Source organism: Trichomycterus rosablanca, chromosome 1, assembly GCF_030014385.1.
Source record: "Trichomycterus rosablanca isolate fTriRos1 chromosome 1, fTriRos1.hap1, whole genome shotgun sequence".
NCBI classification, from domain to species: Eukaryota; Metazoa; Chordata; class Actinopteri; order Siluriformes; family Trichomycteridae; genus Trichomycterus; species Trichomycterus rosablanca.
Window position 1 is genome coordinate 39,728,521 of NC_085988.1, and position 23,257 is coordinate 39,751,777.

Below are 23,257 nucleotides of genomic sequence, written 5' to 3' on the forward strand. Positions count from 1 at the left end.
CACCGTGCCACCCCATATCTAGGGTTGTTATTAGAACTTTAACATCATGTTTTACACACTTTGGTTACATTCATGACAGGACAGGTAATTACTCAATTTATCAGTTCACAAGTTTTAATGTCAAACACAGTAATTGACCATTTTGTATCTTCAATTCACCTCTTGCATGTCTTTGGATTGTTCGAACCCAGGATCTTCTTGCTGTTAGGTGACAGCGCTACCCACTGAGCCACCGTGCCGCCCATCTGGGGTTGTTAAATACAGTTCACACATGTTGTAGGTGTACAGTTACAGATTAAAAGTGGTTTCTGTTTTCATGCACAATGTGTCTCCAGTGTATGGTTTCTGATAACAGTTTTATTTTTTGACTGGAGCATTATTCCTCTCACAGGATTGACATTGAGGTGTTAACTATATCCACAATAATGCTGCATCTGATAACTCTTATACCTGTATAATGCACACTACCATGCTATTACCACATTAGTGTCTTTGCAATGCTGACAATGGACCCCCAAACAAACAAAATCTAGTCAGTTTGGTTCCTATGGAAAATGAAATAGAGAAGGGTGTCAAAGTTTACAACTAGCAATCAGACTACTGATAAGGAAGGTAGGACTCAGGGACTCAAGCAGTTGCAATATGACCTGAAAACAGCTGGAACATTTACATTTTCTGCATTTAGCACACGCTTTTATCCAAAGCAACTTACAGTACTGTTACAGTATACAATCTAAGCAATTGAAGGTTAAGGGCCTTGCTCAGGGGCCCAACATTGGCAACCTGGCAGTGGTAGAGCTTGAACCAGTGACCTTCTGCTTACTAGTCCAGTACCTTGACCACTAGGCTACAACTGCCCTAACAAAAGTCAGGGTTGTGGCAGGTCTGGTTTCCCTGGAATCACTGGGTGCACAGCAGTAACAAACCAGACAGGACACCAATCTATTGCGGGGCATCTGCCATCTCCCTATCAGAGGCAGTCCTGTCTGTATGTCCTGTACTTCACAGCATGTTATGAAGTTATGAAGATGTTTTTTTATTATATGAAGACAGCATGTTATGAAGTTATGAAGATGCTTTTCAACAGAAAGGACTGGCAGTCTGGTCAATATTATTTGAATAAATAAACTCAACACAGGTCTTGATTTTTTATTTATTTAAAGGTGTCAGGTTGTTACAATAATTTATGAAAAATAATATGTACCTTTAATAGTTTTGAAGGGAAAATGTAAAACTTAGGATACTAAAACATACTTATTACTGTTCCACACATGTAACAAGCAAAGGTACACATTAGGACTGGAATTAAACAGTGTGTGATGTTTCACATAACGTAAGTAAACTGGCAAAGAGAATTTACAGCAGAAATGATAAGTAAAGTATCACCCATCAAACAACAGAGATGGAATTGGTGCATCCCTATTTTAATGTATTAAAATTTTTTACCCTTTTCATGTTAGTAAAAGATGACCACTAAAGTAAAATTGTGAATTATAAAATGATTGTAAGCATTAAGTATAAAATTTGGCACCAATAAAAAAAAAGTGTTATTTAAAACACCAAATATAAGGGACATTTTTGCACAATAATGGCCTAGTTAAAAATCTTATGACAGTTAGGCGTGGAACTGCTTTCCCTTTTGCTAAAAGTAAAGTATAAAAATTAAAACAGTTAACTAGCATAGCATCTATTGTTGTACATGGCTCCTGCATACACTACTGTGTAGTGGTTAAAATTGGGGTTAATGCCACATTGTGCTTTTGACCAGGTGGTTTTCCATATTTCTTTGAGTGTAAAGTTGGCCCTGCTCAGCCCTCTGATATTTAAGACAATCCCAATGTTTGTCATCTTTTGCACTGGCCTATGAATTCTCTGGTTTATTCCAGACTCCAGCCCTCTTGCTGAAAAATAAGCTCTACAGCCTCCTGTACATCATGAACTACAAAGGAGGGCTGGGTCAGGGTGGGGTCGAAGCGGAAATCCCGATGCCCATGGAAGATGGCTTGTCCTGTAACTCTTTGCTCAGGAGAAAGGTCTGGCTTATCTCTGTTGTAAACACCTGTGCACACCAGGACGGAAGTGCAGCTCTCAGGCAAACAATGCTCATATGAGTCCCCAACTATCACCTGACCTGAGTTTTTAGCATCATCAACGACCTTATATTCAACATCAACAGCTACCTGCCCGGCTGAGCCAACATGAGCCTGTGCCTGAGCCCTGGATTGATGCATCGACTGCAAGTAGCAATTGTAGAGGTTTGCACCATATATGTCAGCCATGGGGTTATCCCTGTAGGAGAGACAGCTGTGTTAGAGAAATGCTGCAAAATATTATTTACAAAAAGTAATAAAAAAAAATTACAAAATTATAAAAAAAATAATAATAAAAAAAAAAAACATTAATTAGGAGATTAAACTGCTTACATTTTGCATTTACAGTATTTAGTGGACACTAAATCAAAAGTGGCTTGCAATTGTGACCAAAATTAATCCAAGCAATTAAAGGTTTAGGGTCTTAATCAGGGGCTCAACAGTGGCAAACTGGCAGTGGTGTGGCTTGAACCAGTAACCTTCTGATTACTGGACCAGTAGCTTAACCACTAGGCTACAACTGCACTGACTCATCTGGCTCAACTGACTAATCTGACCACAACACAAATTTTCTTCGGGAATAGCTACAAGATTTTACAACCTTATTACAACTTACCCAATGGCATAAAGTCTCTGTACGGGTTCTGTCCAACCCAGTTCCTCAGCCTGCTGTCTGATCAGCAGCTCTGCATAGTTATAGGTCACCACACTTGGCTTTCCAATCAGAGCCTTATATTCCAGGTCACAGCCTGTGATCTTCTTATAGATGCTCTCCAAACCCACTAGGAACATTCCATGACCAAATCTAAACCATGGGAATAAAAAAAAAAAAACACAAAGTCTTGCAGTTTCATACAAAATTGTCAAAGGTTGTTTCAAATATAGTATCAGTTCAATTGAGATGGCAATACATTAGTATTTGGACAAATTTATTATTAAAAAATATATGGGTCATTCTATAATTTGGGGTACATTCCATGTCCAATGATAATAATTATATTTATTCTAACTATTTTCTTTAAATGTCATATTTTACCTATTAATGGAAAACATGTTGTAATATCACAAAAACATTATGTGCATCCTATGCTTCATTTAACTTGAAATTTGTCATGATGTTCCTAAATGAACAGTTTTTGCTGTGTCTGTTTTTTAAGTTGAGGGTGCCTTGGTTTTAAAATAATGAATAAAATCATTAAGGGCAACGACATCTATTTTTTTATTTATTTTAAAAGTTTAAATACCAAAGAAAAATAATATTTTTTAAATTGAGTTTCTCTTTTAAATAATTTAAATATCTTTATTTATTAATGTCCGCAAAAGTTCTGTCAACTATGTTACTAACAGAACTCCACTCAGTAACTCAAAAATGGTTTGTTCTAAAACTATGTGACCAGCATTACATGATATCATTTTTCTCTGTGGAGGGTATATTGAACAAACTGTGGTGAATGTCCTCTTATTTTAAAAAATATTTTATCTATAATAGAACATTGTCAATGAGTATATGAATTGACCGTCAACTATGTTACATACATTGTTATGGTTACAATTTTTTTTATAATTTTAATTCAAACGTATGTTCAAATTAGACATTATTCTGTTCAAGAAATGACATGTGGTCAGCCAGGCAAGGTCTACCACTGAAGTTATGGGTCAAAATAGGGAAATTGTCAACTATGTTACCTGTCAACTAAGTTACCTAGTAGTCTACATCTACTGTCCCTTTAAAATAAAAATAAAAAAAATTAATGTTTAAGCTTTGCAAATAGTGGATATGTTATACTAAAGAATATATTAACTTGAACCACTGATTGTTTTATTGAGAGAGAACATTGTTTTTGTACTTTTTTGGTGATGTGAAATGTACCCCAAATTATAGAATGACCCATATACTGACCTAGGACTCCTTGCCTCTGCCATCCACAACAGATCCATGTTACAGGCCAGCACAGGAATATGTGGGTAATGCAGTGATGTAACAGGTTCTCCTGGTCTTCCATTGGTCAGAAGAACATCCACAATTAACTGAAGGTTAGTCTCCCACCTGATTGGCTCACCAAAGAGAATGACAGCTGAAAAAAATGTTTAATAAAAATAAATTTAACAAAAAAAGAAAGTCAATTACCTTAAATAAATGAGAAAATAAATAATATAGTAAAATAACACTTACCCTCAATTGGCTGCAAGTCCTTGGATGGTGGAACCTAAGACATTTTGGAGAATTTTACATTTAGAAAACCTTTTAAGTTCTCACAATATTGTATTAGTTAGCAATGTTGTTATATTTTTTCTTTGACTAGTAAACATTTGAATTCACTAGAATATATAACTTACAGACTGCCAATAACGGCATAACAAGTAAGGATGAAAAAGACTAAATTAAACTAGCAGTCTGATAGGTAGGGCAGTTGTAGCCTAGCGGTTAAGGTTCAAACCCCACTACTGCCAGGTTGTCACTGTTGGGCCCTTGAGCAAGGCCATTAACCCTTAATTGCTTAGACTGTATACTGTCCCAGTACTGTTAGTCGCTTTGGATAAAAGCGTCTGCTAAATACTGAAAATGTAAATATGTAGACAGTACCAAATCAGTGCTAACTGATAAAAGCATTTGTCTGATATTTGCCAAGTTCAAATAACTCTTTGGACAACAAGGGTCTCATGTCTGGCGAAACCTCAATACAACTTTTTTGTTGGTAAAACATTAAGAGTCAAACTTGGCAGTGGTAGTGTAATACTGTTGGGATGTTGTTTTGTTCTGACCTGGTCAGGGGCAAGGGTTGGATTGGACTTTGTTTATATACACTAATTCCATAAAAATTACACTTTTAATTCTATGTACACTCTAAGAAGTAATGTGTCATTTTTTTCTACACAGCTACTGTGTCCTGCGGTCTGTAACACGTTTTGTGTCATTTCTGGCCCCTTTTTACACAGACACGTGTAAAGTAACTCCAATAGTTAGTCTACACATTTATGTGTAGAACTGTGAGAAAATACATTGTTTAAAAATATATATTTATTCAATTTTACTTACATTTGTTGGATAAAATAATGGCATTCATGACTAAAAACATAGATTATTTCACATGTAAGATTTAAAATAAATTAATAAATAAAAATATGCGTTAACCAATCACATTTCTCCTATCAAGTATATCTGTGTTTCACGGTCGGTTCCCTCTTTCTGGACCATGCAAGGAAAGGAGCAGCAGGATCCGTCCTTATAACCTTACTGGTAAGTTGCAAATGGAACTAGTATTGACTTTGTTTTATTAATGTTTATGTAGCTCATGTTTATCAGTGTTTTGTTGTGTGTTATGAAGTCAAGCAAAGCTATAAAACGTAAGTTTTAACCCTGTGACCTGTTTTAACAATCGACTTTAATTGACAATTGACTTAGTTAAGTAAAAAAGGAGGCACTGAATTACATTAATATAAACCTAAGTTTGCTTTTCTGTTCCTATTATAAATGTTATGTTAAACCTGACTAGTCTTTCTTTTTATTGGTATTATTTATCGTTAGCCAACTGGCTAACCGTTAATTGGACTTTTAGTTTGCTCAAAATGGCACAAACAGACTGACTGTGGATAAAATTACCTCAGCAACCCTCTGTTTTTCGTTTTCTCAAGGTAATTTACTTAACTGACTATGTGATTACAGCGATTGAGTAACATTATTTAAGTTAAATCTCATTATTAGAAGCGAATTTTAATCATTTTAACATTTGTTTTAGCTTAGTTTAGCTCAGTTCGTTTTACTGAATCGGTTCTTTTAAATCATCTGTTTAAACGAATCGAAAAACTGAATCGATTGATTCATTAGTGGTCCTATTGCAGTTGGTTCGGAAGTGCAGAATCGGTTCGAAAGAATCGGTTCTTTAAATCGAATCGTTAGCAACATTGCTTAGCGTTATTAGCATTAAAGTAGTAGTGGTGGATATACGTATTTAGGGTAAAGCACAACCCTTCCAAAATTCATCATCCGATTTACTTTATTCTGGTAAAGGAAACATTTTAGCTTGTATTCTGTAACTGTAGTTTTCAGGTGACTTGTTTAATAATTTGTTAAACAGCCTATGTGAATAATTGGAGACATCTGATGACAAATTTGGAGGAATATTAGTTGTTAGCTGATTACTCATTTGGTTGGTTGACTAATCAGAATGTTATTCAAATGTTGTAAATGTCTCAGTTAATATTTTGTATTGTGATTACACAGTACCTTGTAATGATTTTTTTTTTGTCTTTCTTTTAGGACAGAGGAACAGACGTTTTACGAGTTTTTGCAACCATCTTTAAGAATGGAAAAGAAAGTTCAAGGAAGATATATTTTGTACATTTACTGTTAAACTGTTTGTAATCTTGTTTTAATGTATTGTCACAAAAAAGAATGTTATTTAAACATTTGTAATATATTATACAGTAAAATAAAATGGCTACATGTGTATTCGTCTTTATTTTACCCATTTTCTTGATTACACATAATCAACACACATTGTGTGAGAACACCACATTGTGTGTGTTAAGTATCCTAACACGGTGGGTGTGCAAAAACAGGATGACACATTTACTGTGTTTAAATCAACACAGTATGTGTCGTCCCTGAGCACACTCCGTACATGTGTTGAAATTCCACACAGTGTGTGTCGTTTTTAACATGACTTTTTAGAGTGTAGATTAACATGTCGCTTTAAAACAAATCTACAGCCACAAATAAAATAAAACTTGGGACAGTATGAAAAATTCAAACAAAGACAAACTGCTGTTTTTCTACATTTACTTTGACTTTTATTTAATTGCAGAAGGTATGTACCCAAGATATTTCATGTTTTCTTTGGTCATCTTCATTATATTTGATAATATACATCCAATTCTGCATTTCAGGCCTGTAACACATTCCAAAAAAGTTTGGATGGGGGCAATTTAGGCCTAGTAATAAATTATATGAAATGAATTATATAAAAATGAAATTGTGATTTCAGCAGATGATGTCAAAAAAGTATCTACAAAAGGTCTTCCAGAAGCCAATATGGCCAGAGGGTCTCCAGGTTGTAAACAAATAAGAGAATTATTGGAATGTTTAAAAACAATGTTTCTCAAAGAAAGATTGAAAGGTATTTGCATATTTCTCCTTTTACAGTGCATAATATAATTGAACAATTCAATAAATCTGAAGGAATTTCTGTTTGAAAAGGGCAAGGGCGCAAGCTTATGCTGAACACCTGTGAGTCATTCATCAATAGTAGATATAAGCACATGGGTGTGAGGGATTACTCTGACTTTGTTAAGCACAACAATACGGAGTTACATTGACAAATGCCACTTAAAACTTTACTTGATCAGACAAAACATGAAATATTTTGGGTTCATACTGTCTTTAATGTAATAAAACTAAAAGTAAATGTAAAAACACTTTCTTTTTTATTTGCATTTTCCACACTGTTCCAACTTTTTCTGATTTAGGGTTGTAACTTAATTTTTATTTCAAGTGTTATATTATATTTCAATTTGAGTTTTTTGGATTTACCAACAATTGCCATTCTTACCTTGTCTTTTGGCCTGCGATTGTGATCCACCATATCCTGAAGAGGGTATGCCTCTCGCACCATATCTATGGTGACAACATTCTGAAAACCTAAACTGGAGTTGGTTTTGTTAAAGGCAGACTTTTAAAAAATGCAATGAAAACAGCAACAATACTGTGCTATTGACCCAATGTCAAGTTCAAATGTCAATAATTCTAAATCACATTCTTGGATTGTAGTCTATCCAGCATGGTGGGTCTAGTACAAACGTATTCACTTTTAAAACTTTACTACTGTAACACAGCTTCATGCTATTTGTGACTATTTTACGATCCTAAGTTATCTATTGCCTAAGCTCTAGAATACCATGGAATGCTCATAAATGAACAGAAGCATAATCATTTACAGAATTGACTACAAAACAGAAAAAAAAACATGTAAAGGATACTTGTGTGCAACTTCAACTACTGGCCCTTGTCCAGACACTAACACACACTTCTTATGGAACTGACTAAAGACTCGCAAAGGGCTGTGGGACAACATGACCTGATCTGGTGACACCTGATAAAGAAAGAAAATATTTTGACAAAGAAAACTTTGACAAAAAATGTTGTAGAATAATGAATGAGACTGACCTCCACTTCTAGAAGATGAGATAGCTGCTCAGCCTTGGTCTGTCGGAGACAGTTTCCTGCATTGGTCACAAAGACCACAGGCACTTTATATTTTCCATTTCCATCCACCAAATTTCTAAAGCACTGCTTTGCTGCTGGGATTGGAGTTCTTCCACGAACAAGGACCCCATCAATGTCAAAAAGCAGACCAAAACGAGTGTGGCTGATTTGAGAGTGCTAAAATAAAAGTGTTTAAAAATGTCAGTCTGTGCTGCTGCTGGAAAACATTTTTTACTTAAAAATGCATTTTAAGAGATTAACATCAAAAAGCTACTGATTAGTTTAAAACTAAACAAACATACTTTATTGAAAAAAATTAATTAAGAAATGTAACCTTTGTTTTTGGTACGTACAAAAGTTGGTACAGCTGACTGTCTTACTTTATAACACATATTTGGCAGATATCACAGCTCACAAACACTTTTTGTAGCCAGCTAGTTGTTGTAGCCAGCTATTTTTGTTTTAGAAATGTTCTTTCTTGCAGAACTTTTCTAGTTTCTAGATATTCCCTGGACATATTGCACTGGAATTCATTTTTGCATCGACATGTGTAATGTTTTTTATGCCATTTGCTGCCTACTTTATTAGGTACACCTATCTGGTACATACATTCTTTGAATATTTTAACATAAACTTAACATTTCAATAAAATGTTTTGGTATACATATTTGATGCAACCAATTTGTTGCTGTTCCCCACTTATTAATTAAATGGGATCCCAAATGACCAGGTTTTATTGGGGTGATGGACTGTTCTCAGACTGCAATGACACTAACATGATAGTAACATGGTTGTACCGCTATACACTGATGTATAAGCAGTGTTTTGGGGATTTTAAAACACCTGTGTCAACGCGGGGAGGAGAATAGTGCCTCAACCAAACAATAAAAGATTGCACTAAGATTTACATACAAAAGCAAACAGAAATACACCATGTTCTAGATATGTACAGAAATATACCATGTTCTAGATATGTACAGAAATATACCATGTTCTAGATAGTATTGTTGCAATTAGGTACATGTAATCAAGATTGAATGTATTTGAGGTAAAGGTAATGAAGTTTGCTAAAATGATTAAAGACAAAATTACTAAACAACACTTTTAATGGAAAAAAACTTTACCAATCTGTATCAGTACAATTAAAAATATTTTTTATAAATTAATAAAACCCCATCTATATTTTATTTAGAAGTAAATACTTAAATTACATTTCTTGTATACATTTGAAGTTAATGTATAAAGTGGAAGTATATGAAATTGCCTCACAGCAAGAAGGTTCAGGGTTTGATTCCCAGGTGGAGCAATCTGGGTCCTTTCTGTGTGGAGTTTGCATGTTCTCCCCGTGTCTGCGTGGGTTTCCTTCGGGTGCTCCCGTTTCCTCCCACAGTCCAAAGACATGCAGAGATACTAAAATACCCTCTAGTTATATAAGTTTGTGTGTGTGTTTGTAATGAACCCTAAACAGGATAAAGCTGCGGTAAAACAGACAATGAATGAAGGAACGAATGAATGTACAGTATGTAGAATGGACTTTGGCGCCCACTATAGGATAAACTAGTTGTAAAGTGCGCATGCGCGTGGTTGTACTTCTTGTTTCGCCAACAACCGGAACAATGTGTGAACAATCGTTGATCAATGTGAAAACTTCTGTAATAGGACACTGTATCATTCTTTACATGTTCTCCTTTAGATAACAGTAATGTTAGTACCCAAATAATAAACTGTAAAGGGAATCTTGTTTGACAGCAACATTAAGTCAAGTTTAGTGAGTAAATGAAAGCGAGAACTTACACTGCTGCAGCAGCGCAGCGACTGGACCGAGCTGATCAGAGATAACTTGCTTGAATTCAGAGCTCGCCATCCCAGTTTCAGTGTGCTAAATCGCGGAAAACACCAAGCCATCATTTCTTTATGGTGTGATGCACAGTACCACAACACAAAATCTTAAAAACTACCTTTTGTGGAACATGACGCGTTTTCTTTAAATTTAGTAGCGAATTAACTAGGTACACTGATTACTATATAGTGTTAAACTATAAGTTTATTCAAATTAAGCGACGTTTACTGTCAATGATCTCGATTTAGAGCCAAAATAGCAAGAATCTATTTAAAACAAGCTAAATGACTGTTGCTAAGGCTCTGGCAGCCAGCCGTCGAAACAAGGTGGCCGCCTGCTTGCGCAAAAGTTGCGCATTAGTGAAGCCCGGCTCAACCCAAACGACTTCCGGATTAACGGACAGACAAACAAAACAAAAAGCAAGGGTTTACATCGCGTAAAGGTAACATATGTTACAGTATTTTTGTATGGATTCTTTCAGTTGTGCTGTGATTTTTTTCTCCTCCGTGCAATTTAAATATAGAGATGACAGGCAGTTGTTTGTAATTTCAATAACTTTAACGTTACTAGCTAAATCTGTAGTTTGAAGGATGTGTCCCAATCCAATTACTAAACTACTAAGTTTTGTATCAAAGAGCTACTGCACCCAGACTGCAGTGCACTAATCGTACACACTAGTTAGCACACTAGTAAGCGGGTTTGAACGCTACCTTACCAAGTCAGCTAGCTTCGAATTAATGTTTGTATCCGATGATTATTAATCTTTATCAAATAGAATGTGGATTTAATAGTGGAGTTCTGTGGTAAAGTATGTAGAGCATATGTTAAAAAAAAAGTCTTTTAACACTAGTACTTAAAATTTTACTTGTAGTTACTGAACCATGTTGGCTTGTTTGTGCAGCCTGACAGTTTAAATTTCCCCCTTGGTGTAGCGTCACTGCCTGATTTAAATAGTGATCGGAGACCATACAAGTTCATTTTATTTAACCCATAGTTTCATTTTGATGTATTTATTTATGTATTTTTTTATGTTTACTTGTAGCAAATACTAATTTCTAGTATTACAAACTAATTTGATTTTGACTAAAAACCCAGCTGCCCGACTGCATTACTATTTAACTCACTTGTGAATAAAAAGAATCATTATAAAAACAATAATAATAAAAAGGACATCAAAGGAGTAAATGAAGTAAACAGACTTTTTTTTATATATATATATATATATATATATATATATATATATATACATACAGGGGTTGGACAAAATAACTGAAACACCTGGTTTTAGACCACAATAATTTATTAGTATGGTGTAGGGCCTCCTTTTGCGGCCAATACAGCGTCAATTGGTCTTGGAAATGACATATACAAGTCCTGCACAGTGGTCAGAGGGATTTTAAGCCATTCTTCTTGCAGGATAGTGGCCAGGTCACTACGTGATGCTGGTGGAGGAAAATGTTTCCTGACTCGCTTCTCCAAAACACCCCAAAGTGGCTCAATAATATTTAGATCTGGTGACTGTGCAGGCCATGGGAGATGTTCAACTTCACTTTCATGTTCATCAAACCAATCTTTCACCAGTCTTGCTGTGTGTATTGGTGCATTGTCATCCTGATACACGGCACCGCCATTGGATGCACATGGTCCTCCAGAATGGTTCGGTAGTCCTTGGCAGTGACGCGCCCATCTAGCACAAGTATTGGGCCAAGGGAATGCCATGATATGGCAGCCCAAACCATCACTGATCCACCCCCATGCTTCACTCTGGGCATGCAACAGTCTGGGTGGTACGCTTCTTTGGGGCTTCTCCACACCGTAACTCTCCCGGATGTGGGGAAAACAGTAAAGGTGGACTCATCAGAGAACAATACATGTTTCACATTGTCCACAGCCCAAGATTTGCGCTCCTTGCACCATTGAAACCGACGTTTGGCATTGGCGCGAGTGACCAAAGGTTTGGCTATAGCAGCCCGGCCGTGTATATTGACCCTGTGGAGCTCCCGACGGACAGTTCTGGTGGAAACAGGAGAGTTGAGGTGCACATTTAATTCTGCCATGATTTGGGCAGCCGTGGTTTTATGTTTTTTGGATACAATCCGGGTTAGCACCCGAACATCCCTTTCAGACAGCTTCCTCTTGCGTCCACAGTTAATCCTGTTGGATGTGGTTTGTCCTTCTTGGTGGTATGCTGACATTACCCTGGATACCGTGGCTCTTGATACATCACAAAGACTTGCTGTCTTGGTCACAGATGCGCCAGCAAGACGTGCACCAACAATTTGTCCTCTTTTGAACTCTGGTATGTCACCCATAATGTTGTGTGCATTGCAATATTTTGAGCAAAACTGTGCTCTTACCCTGCTAATTGAACCTTCACACTCTGCTCTTACTGGTGCAATGTGCAATTAATGAAGATTGGCCACCAGACTGGTCCAATTTAGCCATGAAACCTCCCACACTAAAATGACAGGTGTTTCAGTTATTTTGTCCAACCCCTGTATATATATATATATATATATATATATACAGTGTATCACAAAAGTGAGTACACTCCTCACATTTCTGCAAATATTTTATTATATCTTTTCATGGGACAACACTATAGAAATAAAACTTGGATATAACTTAGAGTAGTCAGTGTACAACTTGTATAGCAGTGTAGATTTACTGTCTTCTGAAAATAACTCAACACACAGCCATTAATGTCTAAATGGCTGGCAACATAAGTGAGTACACCCCACAGTGAACATGTCCAAATTGTGCCCAAAGTGTCAATATTTTGTGTGACCACCATTATTATCCAGCACTGCCTTAACCCTCCTGGGCATGGAATTCACCAGAGCTGCACAGGTTGCTACTGGAATCCTCTTCCACTCCTCCATGATGACATCACGGAGCTGGTGGATGTTAGACACCTTGAACTCCTCCACCTTCCACTTGAGGATGCGCCACAGGTGCTCAATTGGGTTTAGTCCATCACCTTTACCTTCAGCTTCCTCAGCGAGGCAGTTGTCATCTTGGAGGTTGTGTTTGGGGTCGTTACACTCATGCAGCCCAAGACCATGATGCTACCACCACCATGCTTGACTGTAGGCAAGATACAGTTGTCTTGGTACTTCTCACCAGGGCGCCGCCACACATGCTGGACACCATCTGAGCCAAACAAGTTTATCTTGGTCTCGTCAGACCACAGGGCATTCCAGTAATCCATGTTCTTGGACTGCTTGTCTTCAGAAAACTGTTTGCGGGCTTTCTTGTGCGTCAGCTTCCTTCTGGGATGACGACCATGCAGACCGAGTTGATGCAGTGTGCGGCGTATGGTCTGAGCACTGACAGGCTGACCTCCCACGTCTTCAACCTCTGCAGCAATGCTGGCAGCACTCATGTGTCCATTTTTTAAAGCCAACCTCTGGATATGACGCCGAACACGTGGACTCAACTTCTTTGGTCGACCCTGGCGAAGCCTGTTCCGAGTGGAACCTGTCCTGGAAAACCGCTGTATGACCTTGGCCACCATGCTGTAGCTCAGTTTCAGGGTGTTAGCAATCTTCTTATAGCCCAGGCCATCTTTGTGGAGAGCAACAATTCTATTTCTCACATCCTCAGAGAGTTCTTTGCCATGAGGTGCCATGTTGAATATCCAGTGGCCAGTATGAGAGAATTGTACCCAAAACACCAAATTTAACAGCCCTGCTCCCCATTTACACCTGGGACCTTGACACATGACACCAGGGAGGGACAACGACACATTTGGGCACAATTTGGACACAATTTGGACATGTTCACTCTGGGGTGTACTCACTTATGTTGCCAGCTATTTATACATTAATGGCTGTGTGTTGAGTTATTTTCAGAAGACAGTAAATCTACACTGCTATACAAGCTGTACACTGACTACTCTAAGTTATATCCAAGTTGCATGTCTATAGTGTTGTCCCATGAAAAGATATAATGAAATATTTGCAGAAATGTGAGGGGTGTACTCACTTTTGTGATACACTGTATATATATATATATATATATATTGGACCCCTCCCCCCTTTTATGAATTATTAAATTCACATATTTAATCCACACCCAAAACAAGCTGTCATATATTAATCACAAAATTATGATGATTATAATGACAATGATGATAGAAATATCAGTGCAATAGTGAGTATTATTAAAAGTAGAATTAAAAGCATGCTTGTCACCCTGTGGCCTGCAGATCTATTTTTTAGCCCTATCTCTTCTATATATTGTTGCATGTGTGCTGCCTGTAAGACTGAATGTTGTAGGGCAGTGGTTGCTCAGCTGGTATGATACTGGACTAGAAATTGGAAGGCTGCTTAACTCAATTGATGATGCTGTATTCAGTCAAAATTCTTAGTCCCATTGGTCAAATGTATGATTAAAAGGACATACTTTAGCCAAGTGGTTAAGGTACTGGACTAGTAATCAGAAGGTCGCTGGTCATTGGTCAAATGTATGATTAAAGGGACATACTTTAGACAAGTGGTTAAGGTACTGGACTAGTAATCAGAAGGTCGCTGGTCGAAGGTCGAAGGTCGCTGCCTTACCACTGCCAGGTTGCTGCTGTTAGAGCTGCCCTTGAGCAAGGCCCTTAACCCTAAAATTGCTCAGACTGTATACTGTAACTCTACTGTAAGTCGCTTTGGATAAAGGCGTCTGCTAAATGCCGAAAATTTAAAGATACATACATACATATTGGACAACATTTGTTATTTTGATTGTAGTATTTTTCTTATTTTCCAGGCAATTGAGAGCATGATGTACTCTCCACCCAAACATGTCAGAGACAGGTTGGTGTTCAGCTTCCTTTGCCTGCCACCACTGAATGCAGTGTTGAATCAGAATCAGAATCTTTATTGAATGAATTAATGAGTTTTTATTGAATGAATCTTTATTGAATAAATGAATGAATGCTAGTGCTGCTTGGGTGTCACAGCGGTTTATTGTGCTAGCCCAACACTTCTGAGATCTTAAGGTTTTAAGCTCTTGAGTTCAAATCTCAGTTGGTGATATCAATCTGGCTGGTCACTTATACAGGCATGATTGCCTTTGCCTGATGGCCGGAATAGGTTGAATTTATTGTTGCTGTTCATTTTTGCCTTTTGCTGCCAGGTTGAGTTGCCTGCACTGATGATGGATGATTTGGAGCACTAAGAGTGTCTTTCTAAACATCAGCTATTTTTGAGGCTAGCATAATTTACCACTGCGCCACCCAAGCCACAACTAATTTCATGTTGTTTTTGTAATTTTAAGCTATTACTGTACTCAGTTCATAGCAATAAGAAAACACTGGATCTATCCTAGATAAATATAGGTTCTGTTTTTTATTTTGTGGATTAGCTGTGAGACCAAGCAGGATGTAGACTCTCCGTTACCTCCTATCTCTGAGCGCTTGGCATATCTGCGTCCATCTCGTGAACTTCTGGAATTTTACAGACAGAAATTGGCGCAGTTTAATGGAGAACATGATGACCTAGTGCAGCTTCTTGAGAAGTACAAGAGCACTAGCGAGGACCAGGTAGGCCTTATCATCAGAAAAATAGAACTACAAAACGATAGTATGTGTGCTTTGTGTGTTTAGCACTGTCTATTTCTTTAGCACAAGCTGCAGTGGGAAGTGCGTCAGCGTGAAGAGGAGATAGCAGAGCTGCAGAAGGCTTTAAGTGACATGCAGGTTTACCTCTTCCAGGAACGAGAGCAAGCCCTCAGGCTCTATGCTGAGAATGACCGTCTCAAGATCAGGTGAGAATTTTCAGCTTCTTGCTTAGGAATCCAGTTTATGTTTAAGACAGTACTTCAAGAAAAAAACTGCATGGTTGTGTGGAGGACATGCCAAACTCTGCACAAAAAAGTAAATAAACCTGATATTTAAACCTTAGTTCCTAATAGCCTGGTGCTGTGCAGCACCCACACTTTTAACAGTGCCACCAAGCTATCGTAAAACAAGAAAAAATGTGATTTTATGCTGTTACAATCCATCTAAAAGTATGATATGCTTATACTTTATGTTTATTAGGCTTGTACTTATTTTATGTTTAACATATTTATTGGTGCCGCTTATCTGTATGATTTCATTGTAAACTTCATATGAAAATCCTAATTTTCAGTGTTACCCAGAGGAGGATGGCTTCCTTCTTTGAGCCTGGTTTCTATCAAGGTTTCTGTCCTAAGCATTTAGACAATCTTTTCTTGCTTTGAAATCTGTTTCAAGCACAAATACTTTAATTTGGGCATCCGACTGCCAAATCAGGTATGGAGACCAGAATGATCCCCTAAATATAGAAGCCGTAAGAAGAAAGAGGAGTATGGTATTGATTCTTAAGGACTTCCAACTTGCTATAGCCATGCTCTGCATAGGTAGTAAAACAATGGCTTTCACACATTGAATTGATATCTACATTTTATCTATACTGAAAACTAAACTAAAGTTGGGTTTTAAACCCCACCAATTTCCAAAAGTGCAACTTTATTACCACCAAAGGTTTCTTCTGTGAGAAACACTGCACTAGTTATTATAACACACTAGCTGTCAGGTAAGCCAAACAGAAGGATTGTCTTTGGTTGTCACATTTCCCTCTTTACTGGATGTAAAGTAAATAAATCGAAGGTCAAAAATGATGCACTGCTTTTGCTACCCAGGGAGCTTGAAGACAGGAAAAAGATTCAACACCTTTTAGCCCTGGTCGGTCCAGATACAGGAGAGATTACATATTTTCACAGAGAGCCTCCACACAAGGTATGAATAATATTTTGTCTTGATAGTGAGATTTTTGTTACAGGCACATAAAAGATAAAGAAATAAACATGAACGTTTTGTGGAATGGTTTTGTAGGTCACTATTCCTCAAAAGAAACTCTCACCCAGAGCCCAGGAGTTTGGAAAAGTAGCGAAACCAAGGCCTGGATCATCTAAAGGTTTGTCTTTCTCAAGTGTTGGCTGTTTTTCAAGGATTATATACATATATAAATACTCATGGAATCTTCAGCTATTAACAAATCATTATAGAGTAATAACTTATTGTGAGTACAAAATCATTTTACTTTGTTTGATGATTTAAGCATTTCTTTAGTTCACAATTTTAATGTGTCTCTTGTAGAGGGGAGCAAGAATTTGTCCAAAAATGGAAATGACACTAACTCTCAGCAGTACAAGAAAGATAACCAGACATTGTTACTACAGGTGTGTATCAAGACCCCCTTATATCCAATTAAAATAGCCTGTATTATAGTCCACACTGCTTAGTTAATGGTTTTCTTTTTTAATTTTATGTTCAGATAACAACAATGGTATACAACTAAGATATGTTAGACACATGAGTTTTATAACAAGTATTCAACTAATTTTGTTTACTTAACAAGCATACAGTACATAATAATGTACAAGCATTTTTTTCCCCATTCCTCTTTGCAAATTGTTTTTAATTCCAGACGTTACAAATGCCTTCTATTCTTCTTGTAGCTTTAAAATCCTATATAATGTTTCATTAGGACCAATGACAAACTAGTATTGTTATCAATTTCTTTGATGGAAGCCTTTTACACATTGTTTACTGTGTAACTTTTGTTAGGGCCCTGTGCAGGCACTGAATTTCCTTTACAACAAAAATGTTGGGTCCTTATGACCCTTGCTTTTTTTGCACATGGCCACAGTCATACTGAAACAGAAAAGGGCCTTCCCTATATGCTTGCCACAAAATTTAAACATATCATATGATTAAACATATCATGCATTTTATCTTATTGCTGTTTTATACCTGTTAGCAATATGTGTGACAAAAACACCTGTTAGGAGATGTGTTCACTTACATTTTGGGCATCCAATGTATCTCCAGTCATACAGAAACACATTAACTAAACATTAATTAGCTTTTAAAGATGGATCCTTAGGGACAAGCAGTGCTGTGTGTGTAATGATGGTGTTTTAAAGGTGGAGGCGCTACAGGCACAGCTGGAAGAGCAGACTCGACTGGCTAAAGAGCAAATAGAGTCTCTGCTGGAGGACAGGCGAATTCATATGGAGGAGGGCCAGGTTCAGCATCAGCGAGACCAGGAGAGAATCACTGCCCTTACAGAGAAGTAGCTTCATCTTTGTAAAATCTTTGCATTATGATTGTAACTCCAGTTCTTTAATAACACAAGTGAAGTATCTCACTATAGATCTTCGTCCTGCCTTAAAAACTCTTTGTATTTTGTATTCAGTTTTAGTAAGCACACCTCCTCCTTGCTCCAGTTTCAGTGCTGTGAAAAAGTGTTTGTTCTATGTGGTATTTGCTTCTTACTCTAACTTAGCCTGAGTCAGAGGCTTTGAGGGAAAGACAGGCTCACTGTTTATGCAAACCTTAAAAAATTTAAATACAACCTAGGTGTGTTGCAGCCCTAAACATTAAGGTCGAAACAAATTAATCAAATTAATGTCCATGTGCAATATCCTATTTCCAAAAATGTACATCTTGGGCAGGTGTTTGTTTAGTGTTAAAGCACCATATACTATGGCTGGCTACAACCAGTGATTGGAAAGAAGAGATAACAAATGATCCCAGATTAGGTAGTGTTCAGTAATCTTGCTTACTTGTTTATTAAGGTAATTGTGTAAGCTTTGAAGCAAACACAGGTTAGACTAAATAGATTTGGAACCATGGGTTATTAGACAGGAAGAAGTCCGATATTGAGTTAATGAATGATTTAAAGGACCTTTCTGTTTACATCAGCTGTTAAACATTTTGACTTTTCTAGTCATTGTCCAATATTGCATATGTATTTATATATAACGCTTTTAAGACCTAGTAATATACCAACAATTCCACTTCTGCTTATCATCTCTGATACAGACTCCAGCGCACACAGAACCTGCTGTATGAGAGCACCAGGGACTTCCTGCAGCTGAAGTTTGAAAGTCGCACCCACGAAAAGAGCTGGATGGTGGAGAAGGACAGACTTCTGAGAGATCTGGACTCATGTCAGGAGAGACTCAGGGAGCCACACAGCTTCCCAGAGCGACCAGGAGCCTCAACAGCCCCACTGATCCTCACACAGCCCACTCCAGACAGCAGTCAGACTCATCGGGAACAGATCAGGGTAAGAACTGGGGAAACTGCAGCTGCAATCTAATAAGGACTGGGGCCACAGTTTGCCTCCAGTACAGTATAGCTTTAATACTTCTTGAAATACTGGTTGGTGCTCCCATGTCTTTCAGTTTGTTAAGAGGTGAAGAATGTAAAGATTCATTTGCAGCCTGTGCTCCAGGACTTCTTACAAAACTTGAATAGTCTTTACATTTCATGATAAAATATGCTTTAATAATTTGGCAGTAAGTAATATGGGCATTATCATCCTGGATTAATCACACATTATCTGCAAAGTGTGTTTGCACTACAGGTGATCTTGGTTCTGAGAGGATAAATAATATTTATTAGCAAAGCAGTCACTGGACCTTTTTCAACCATGTGACTGCACATATTATTGTGGATCCTGACAACATGCTTAACAATTGGGCCTTTACTGACCCTTATTTATCAGATTTGTGTATGCTCAAATATGACCGTAAACTGGCGGGGGTCATTCTGTAGTTTTTTTTTTTAATTCTTTATATGTACTGTAACTATATGATCAAACTGAATCAAATCGTGGCATTGTAATGCAACATAGATGCTTGATTTGTTAATTGTTACATTTACATCTTATATAAAAATGTCAGTCATTTTACCTAAAAATTATAATGTTTAAAAAAAAAACTTAAAACGGTTACATTGGGTTTTGATTGTACCTCAGAAACACTGGGTGCAAGGCAGGAACATATAAAGGGACATCACACGCCTATTTGTTAGAAATAGATATGCCTCCTATAAATTAGATATGTCCTTTATGCTTTGTTGTTGTTGTTAGGCTCTTCAAGAGGAGTTAAAGCAGGCTCATAAGCTGGCAGACATGTACAGAGAGCAGTGTGTAGGACTGGAGACAGACCTGGCACAGATCAGAGAGGAGGGTGACGTTGGCAGAGAGATCTTTAAAGTAAGCTGCTCCTAAAATCTTTCTTTGTCAGTAAGGTTGGGTGATATGATGATGGTGATGGTCTTTTTGCTTTACTATTTATATTGTGGTGTATGTTTAAATAATAAATTGTACTGTAAAATGTCACGTAACAGGGCTGATCTGCTGTAAGAAACTAACCATTAGACAGACGTTCCAGGTGTGAAAAAGGTGGAAGTGTAATGGAAGGACAGAGTAATATATATGTCATACAGGACTGTAACTAATCTTAGCAAACATTTTCCATTGTTTACTTTGAGTTTGAACAAAGAAAATGACTGATGTACAGTTTGTACATACTTTGAGGTTACAATCATTTAAACTAATTTGTGAAAAAACTGTGAGAAAGGAAAGATATTAAAGCAACATCTCAAAACATTAGCCAGGAATTAGAGCTTAGGCACAAATGGGTCTTTCAAATGTACAATAACCCCAAGCATACTTTCAAAGTTGTGGAGAACAAGGTGGAGGTGGCGTGGTCATCGTGAAGCTCTGACCTTAATGCCATAGAAATTTTATGGGCAGAACTGAAAAAGTGTGTGTGAGCAAAAAGGCCTACAAACCTGACCTAGTTAACTAATAAGCCTGTGGAAGGCTACCCAAAATGTTTGTCCCAAGTTAAATAATTTAAAGACCAAATACTAACCATATTCATATACAGAATACCAGGTCACTAAACAAGTGCACATTTTTATTACTGATTACTGACCCAAAACTTTAAAAGTTCTAGTAATTGTAATTACGTATGGTAGGGAAGTAGGGGTAAATTAAGGGGTTGATTTGAGATGAGTGTTTTCTGCTGTAATAAAGTGTAACATTAATTGTTTTAGTTAAAAAGCATGAACAATTTTACCAGTTAGGAACAACTAACCATAATGATGTGCCACTAGTGCATATTAGAAAGTATGGCAGGCCTTCACTGTATCTAGAGACACATGGGTCTTAGAATGATACCTGTTACAACCTTTACAGTGGACATTGTATGAAATAAGCAGTCATTTCAGATGAACTGCTGCTTTTTTGTTTGTTCAACTGTTTTTGGATAGTTAAACTTTCATTATATTACCACAGTTGTGCATTTGTGTATCATGTTGTTTATTTTTACAAATAATAACCAGTCAAATATAAATATATGTGAAAGTTCTTTGTGTGTGCGCTTGTGTAGGAACGCTCAGACAAGATAGCCAATCGTCTTCAATTAATGACTCAGCGATATGAGGCTCTGGAAAAGAGACGAGCCATGGAGGTGGAGGGCTTCAAGACTGACATCAAACATTTGCGACAGAAACTCAAAGATGTTGAGAAGCAGCTGTTTAAGGTAATTAACCAAAATGATCTGTGCAGAAAAACAAATCTTGATTTTTTTTTTTTATGACTATTACTGCACTTTTTGTTTTGTGTACAGAACAAGCTTATTGGATAAAGTAAAAGCCATAGAAACTGTTATTTTACCAGTTAGCATTATTCAAATAAGTGTGTCAGCCTGAACATATTTAAACAGCAACTCATTGTAATGCATGTAAATAGTCACAAAATCTTTCTTTTTTTAGGTGACACTTAATGTGGGGCCAGATCAGGACTTGGCCATCCTGCATGAAGTCCGACAGTCTAACGCTCGCACCAAGAAAATCCAGGGGGAGTTAAAAACCCTAAAAGCAAAGATATACGGACTAGAGAACGAACTGAGATTCAGCTAGTTTTGTCTTAATAGAACTTTTGTTCTTTTTTCATTATTGACCATGCAAATCAGAATGAGATCAAAGCTCTGTTGTTGTCGTCAGAATTTTATTGATGAAGGTACCAGTCTTGCAGAAGAGTAGCTCTGTAATTGCAGGAGTCTGTTTATGACTTTTATGGCTTGGATATTCAATTGCTACTAGCATTGATGGAATATTGTGCATTTTTAAGTTATAAGTGACTTACATTTGATTTTAATTAAAAAAGAACTTTCTAAAGCCCTGAGATTTACAACTTACTGATTTGAGCTTTTATTATTAATTAATTAAGTTGTAAAATTGTGTTAAACTGTTGCAGTGACACAGCTAGAGGCAGTTTCCAATAGTCAAGTGGAAAACAACACATGTATCACTAGGCAAAGGGAGAGCACACAAAACTACATAGACAGCAACTTGGTTTGAAAAACTGATTCCAGGATCCAGTCACTGTGCATCACCACACCACTGGCTGCCCCTATACTGGAGACATTGGGAGCCAGGCCAGAAATTCACCCAAAACATTACTGTTTTGCAGGGTGTCACACCTATACAATCACACCCTGGTACATACTTGGGTGTGTTCGAAAACCTAGGGAGCTCTGTACATAGACAGCATTTTACGTCATCCTACACGCGCACCCGAGATAGAGGCTGTTCGAAATCCTAGATGCCTTAATATGCTCACTAGTAAGTTATCTTAAAATTTCAACGCTATTTTGACTTAAGAACGAGTGAGCATCCGATGCTGCCTTAGTGGTGAAGGCAATCCTAGCATTCAGTGCGGCACAACCTTTCTCACAGAAAAAAAAACAAATATGGCGGACGGTGCAGAGAAACGAATGTAAATAAATTATTATTGATTTTTAATTTGTATAAACGTGCACAAGTGTCATTTATTTGCAAATTCAGGCTTGTCAGCTAATTTAACCGTTTTCGGTACACGGAGGGAGATGTCAGTTGACATGCTAGCGCAGCTGCCTATGTAAGCAGTAAGACAGCAAGGCAGCTCACTAGGTTTTCGAACACACCCTTAGTAACCAGTCTACATTCAAGCATGGTTTTGGGAGACGGGGGAGAAGCAAACTTGCATCACACAATAACTGAAGGTGAAAACTAAACTTGGTTATTAAGCTTTAATATTATTCCGTTGCTACTGTGGACCTCGGAAGTCTTGTGCTCTAATTTGTCTGCCCACATGCTAAAAGTTTGCTCTGGTATTTTGTTGCCAAATGTATGTGGACACCCCTCTTCATTTAGTTGCTTCAGCCACACTTATTGCTAACAGGTGTATGAAATAAATATGCTTCCAGTTTTGTGGCAACCGTTCAGTAGGACTATACTTCTGTGCACAAAGCCAGGTTGAAAGGTTT

At 37.3% G+C, this 23,257-nt stretch overlaps 2 protein-coding genes and 1 long non-coding RNA gene across 3 annotated transcripts; 2 read left to right on the forward strand and 1 right to left on the reverse strand.

Moving 5' to 3' along the window:
• Nucleotides 1-1,141: 1,141 nt before the first annotated feature.
• On the reverse strand, nucleotides 1,142-10,456 carry hdhd5 (haloacid dehalogenase like hydrolase domain containing 5). The gene is made up of 8 exons (XM_062992806.1): nucleotides 10,087-10,456; nucleotides 8,254-8,469; nucleotides 8,067-8,179; nucleotides 7,640-7,733; nucleotides 4,264-4,297; nucleotides 3,991-4,165; nucleotides 2,707-2,895; nucleotides 1,142-2,289 (listed from the first exon to the last, which is right to left on the reverse strand). The coding sequence occupies exons 1-8, from the start codon at nucleotides 10,198-10,200 to the stop codon at nucleotides 1,878-1,880; spliced, it is 1,347 nt and encodes a 448-aa protein (XP_062848876.1). The 5' UTR covers nucleotides 10,201-10,456; the 3' UTR covers nucleotides 1,142-1,877.
• Nucleotides 5,250-6,538, forward strand: LOC134311114 (uncharacterized). The gene is made up of 2 exons (XR_010011390.1): nucleotides 5,250-5,328; nucleotides 6,349-6,538. It is a non-coding gene; the product is annotated as an uncharacterized LOC134311114 (long non-coding RNA).
• Nucleotides 10,457-10,534: 78 nt separating the features above from the next.
• On the forward strand, nucleotides 10,535-21,938 carry ccdc77 (coiled-coil domain containing 77). The gene is made up of 12 exons (XM_063002786.1): nucleotides 10,535-10,574; nucleotides 14,891-14,937; nucleotides 15,488-15,665; nucleotides 15,747-15,889; nucleotides 16,787-16,883; nucleotides 16,980-17,061; nucleotides 17,244-17,326; nucleotides 18,074-18,222; nucleotides 18,975-19,221; nucleotides 20,029-20,154; nucleotides 21,338-21,490; nucleotides 21,723-21,938. The coding sequence occupies exons 2-12, from the start codon at nucleotides 14,903-14,905 to the stop codon at nucleotides 21,867-21,869; spliced, it is 1,440 nt and encodes a 479-aa protein (XP_062858856.1). The 5' UTR covers nucleotides 10,535-10,574; nucleotides 14,891-14,902; the 3' UTR covers nucleotides 21,870-21,938.
• The last annotated feature ends 1,319 nt before the right edge of the window (nucleotides 21,939-23,257 follow it).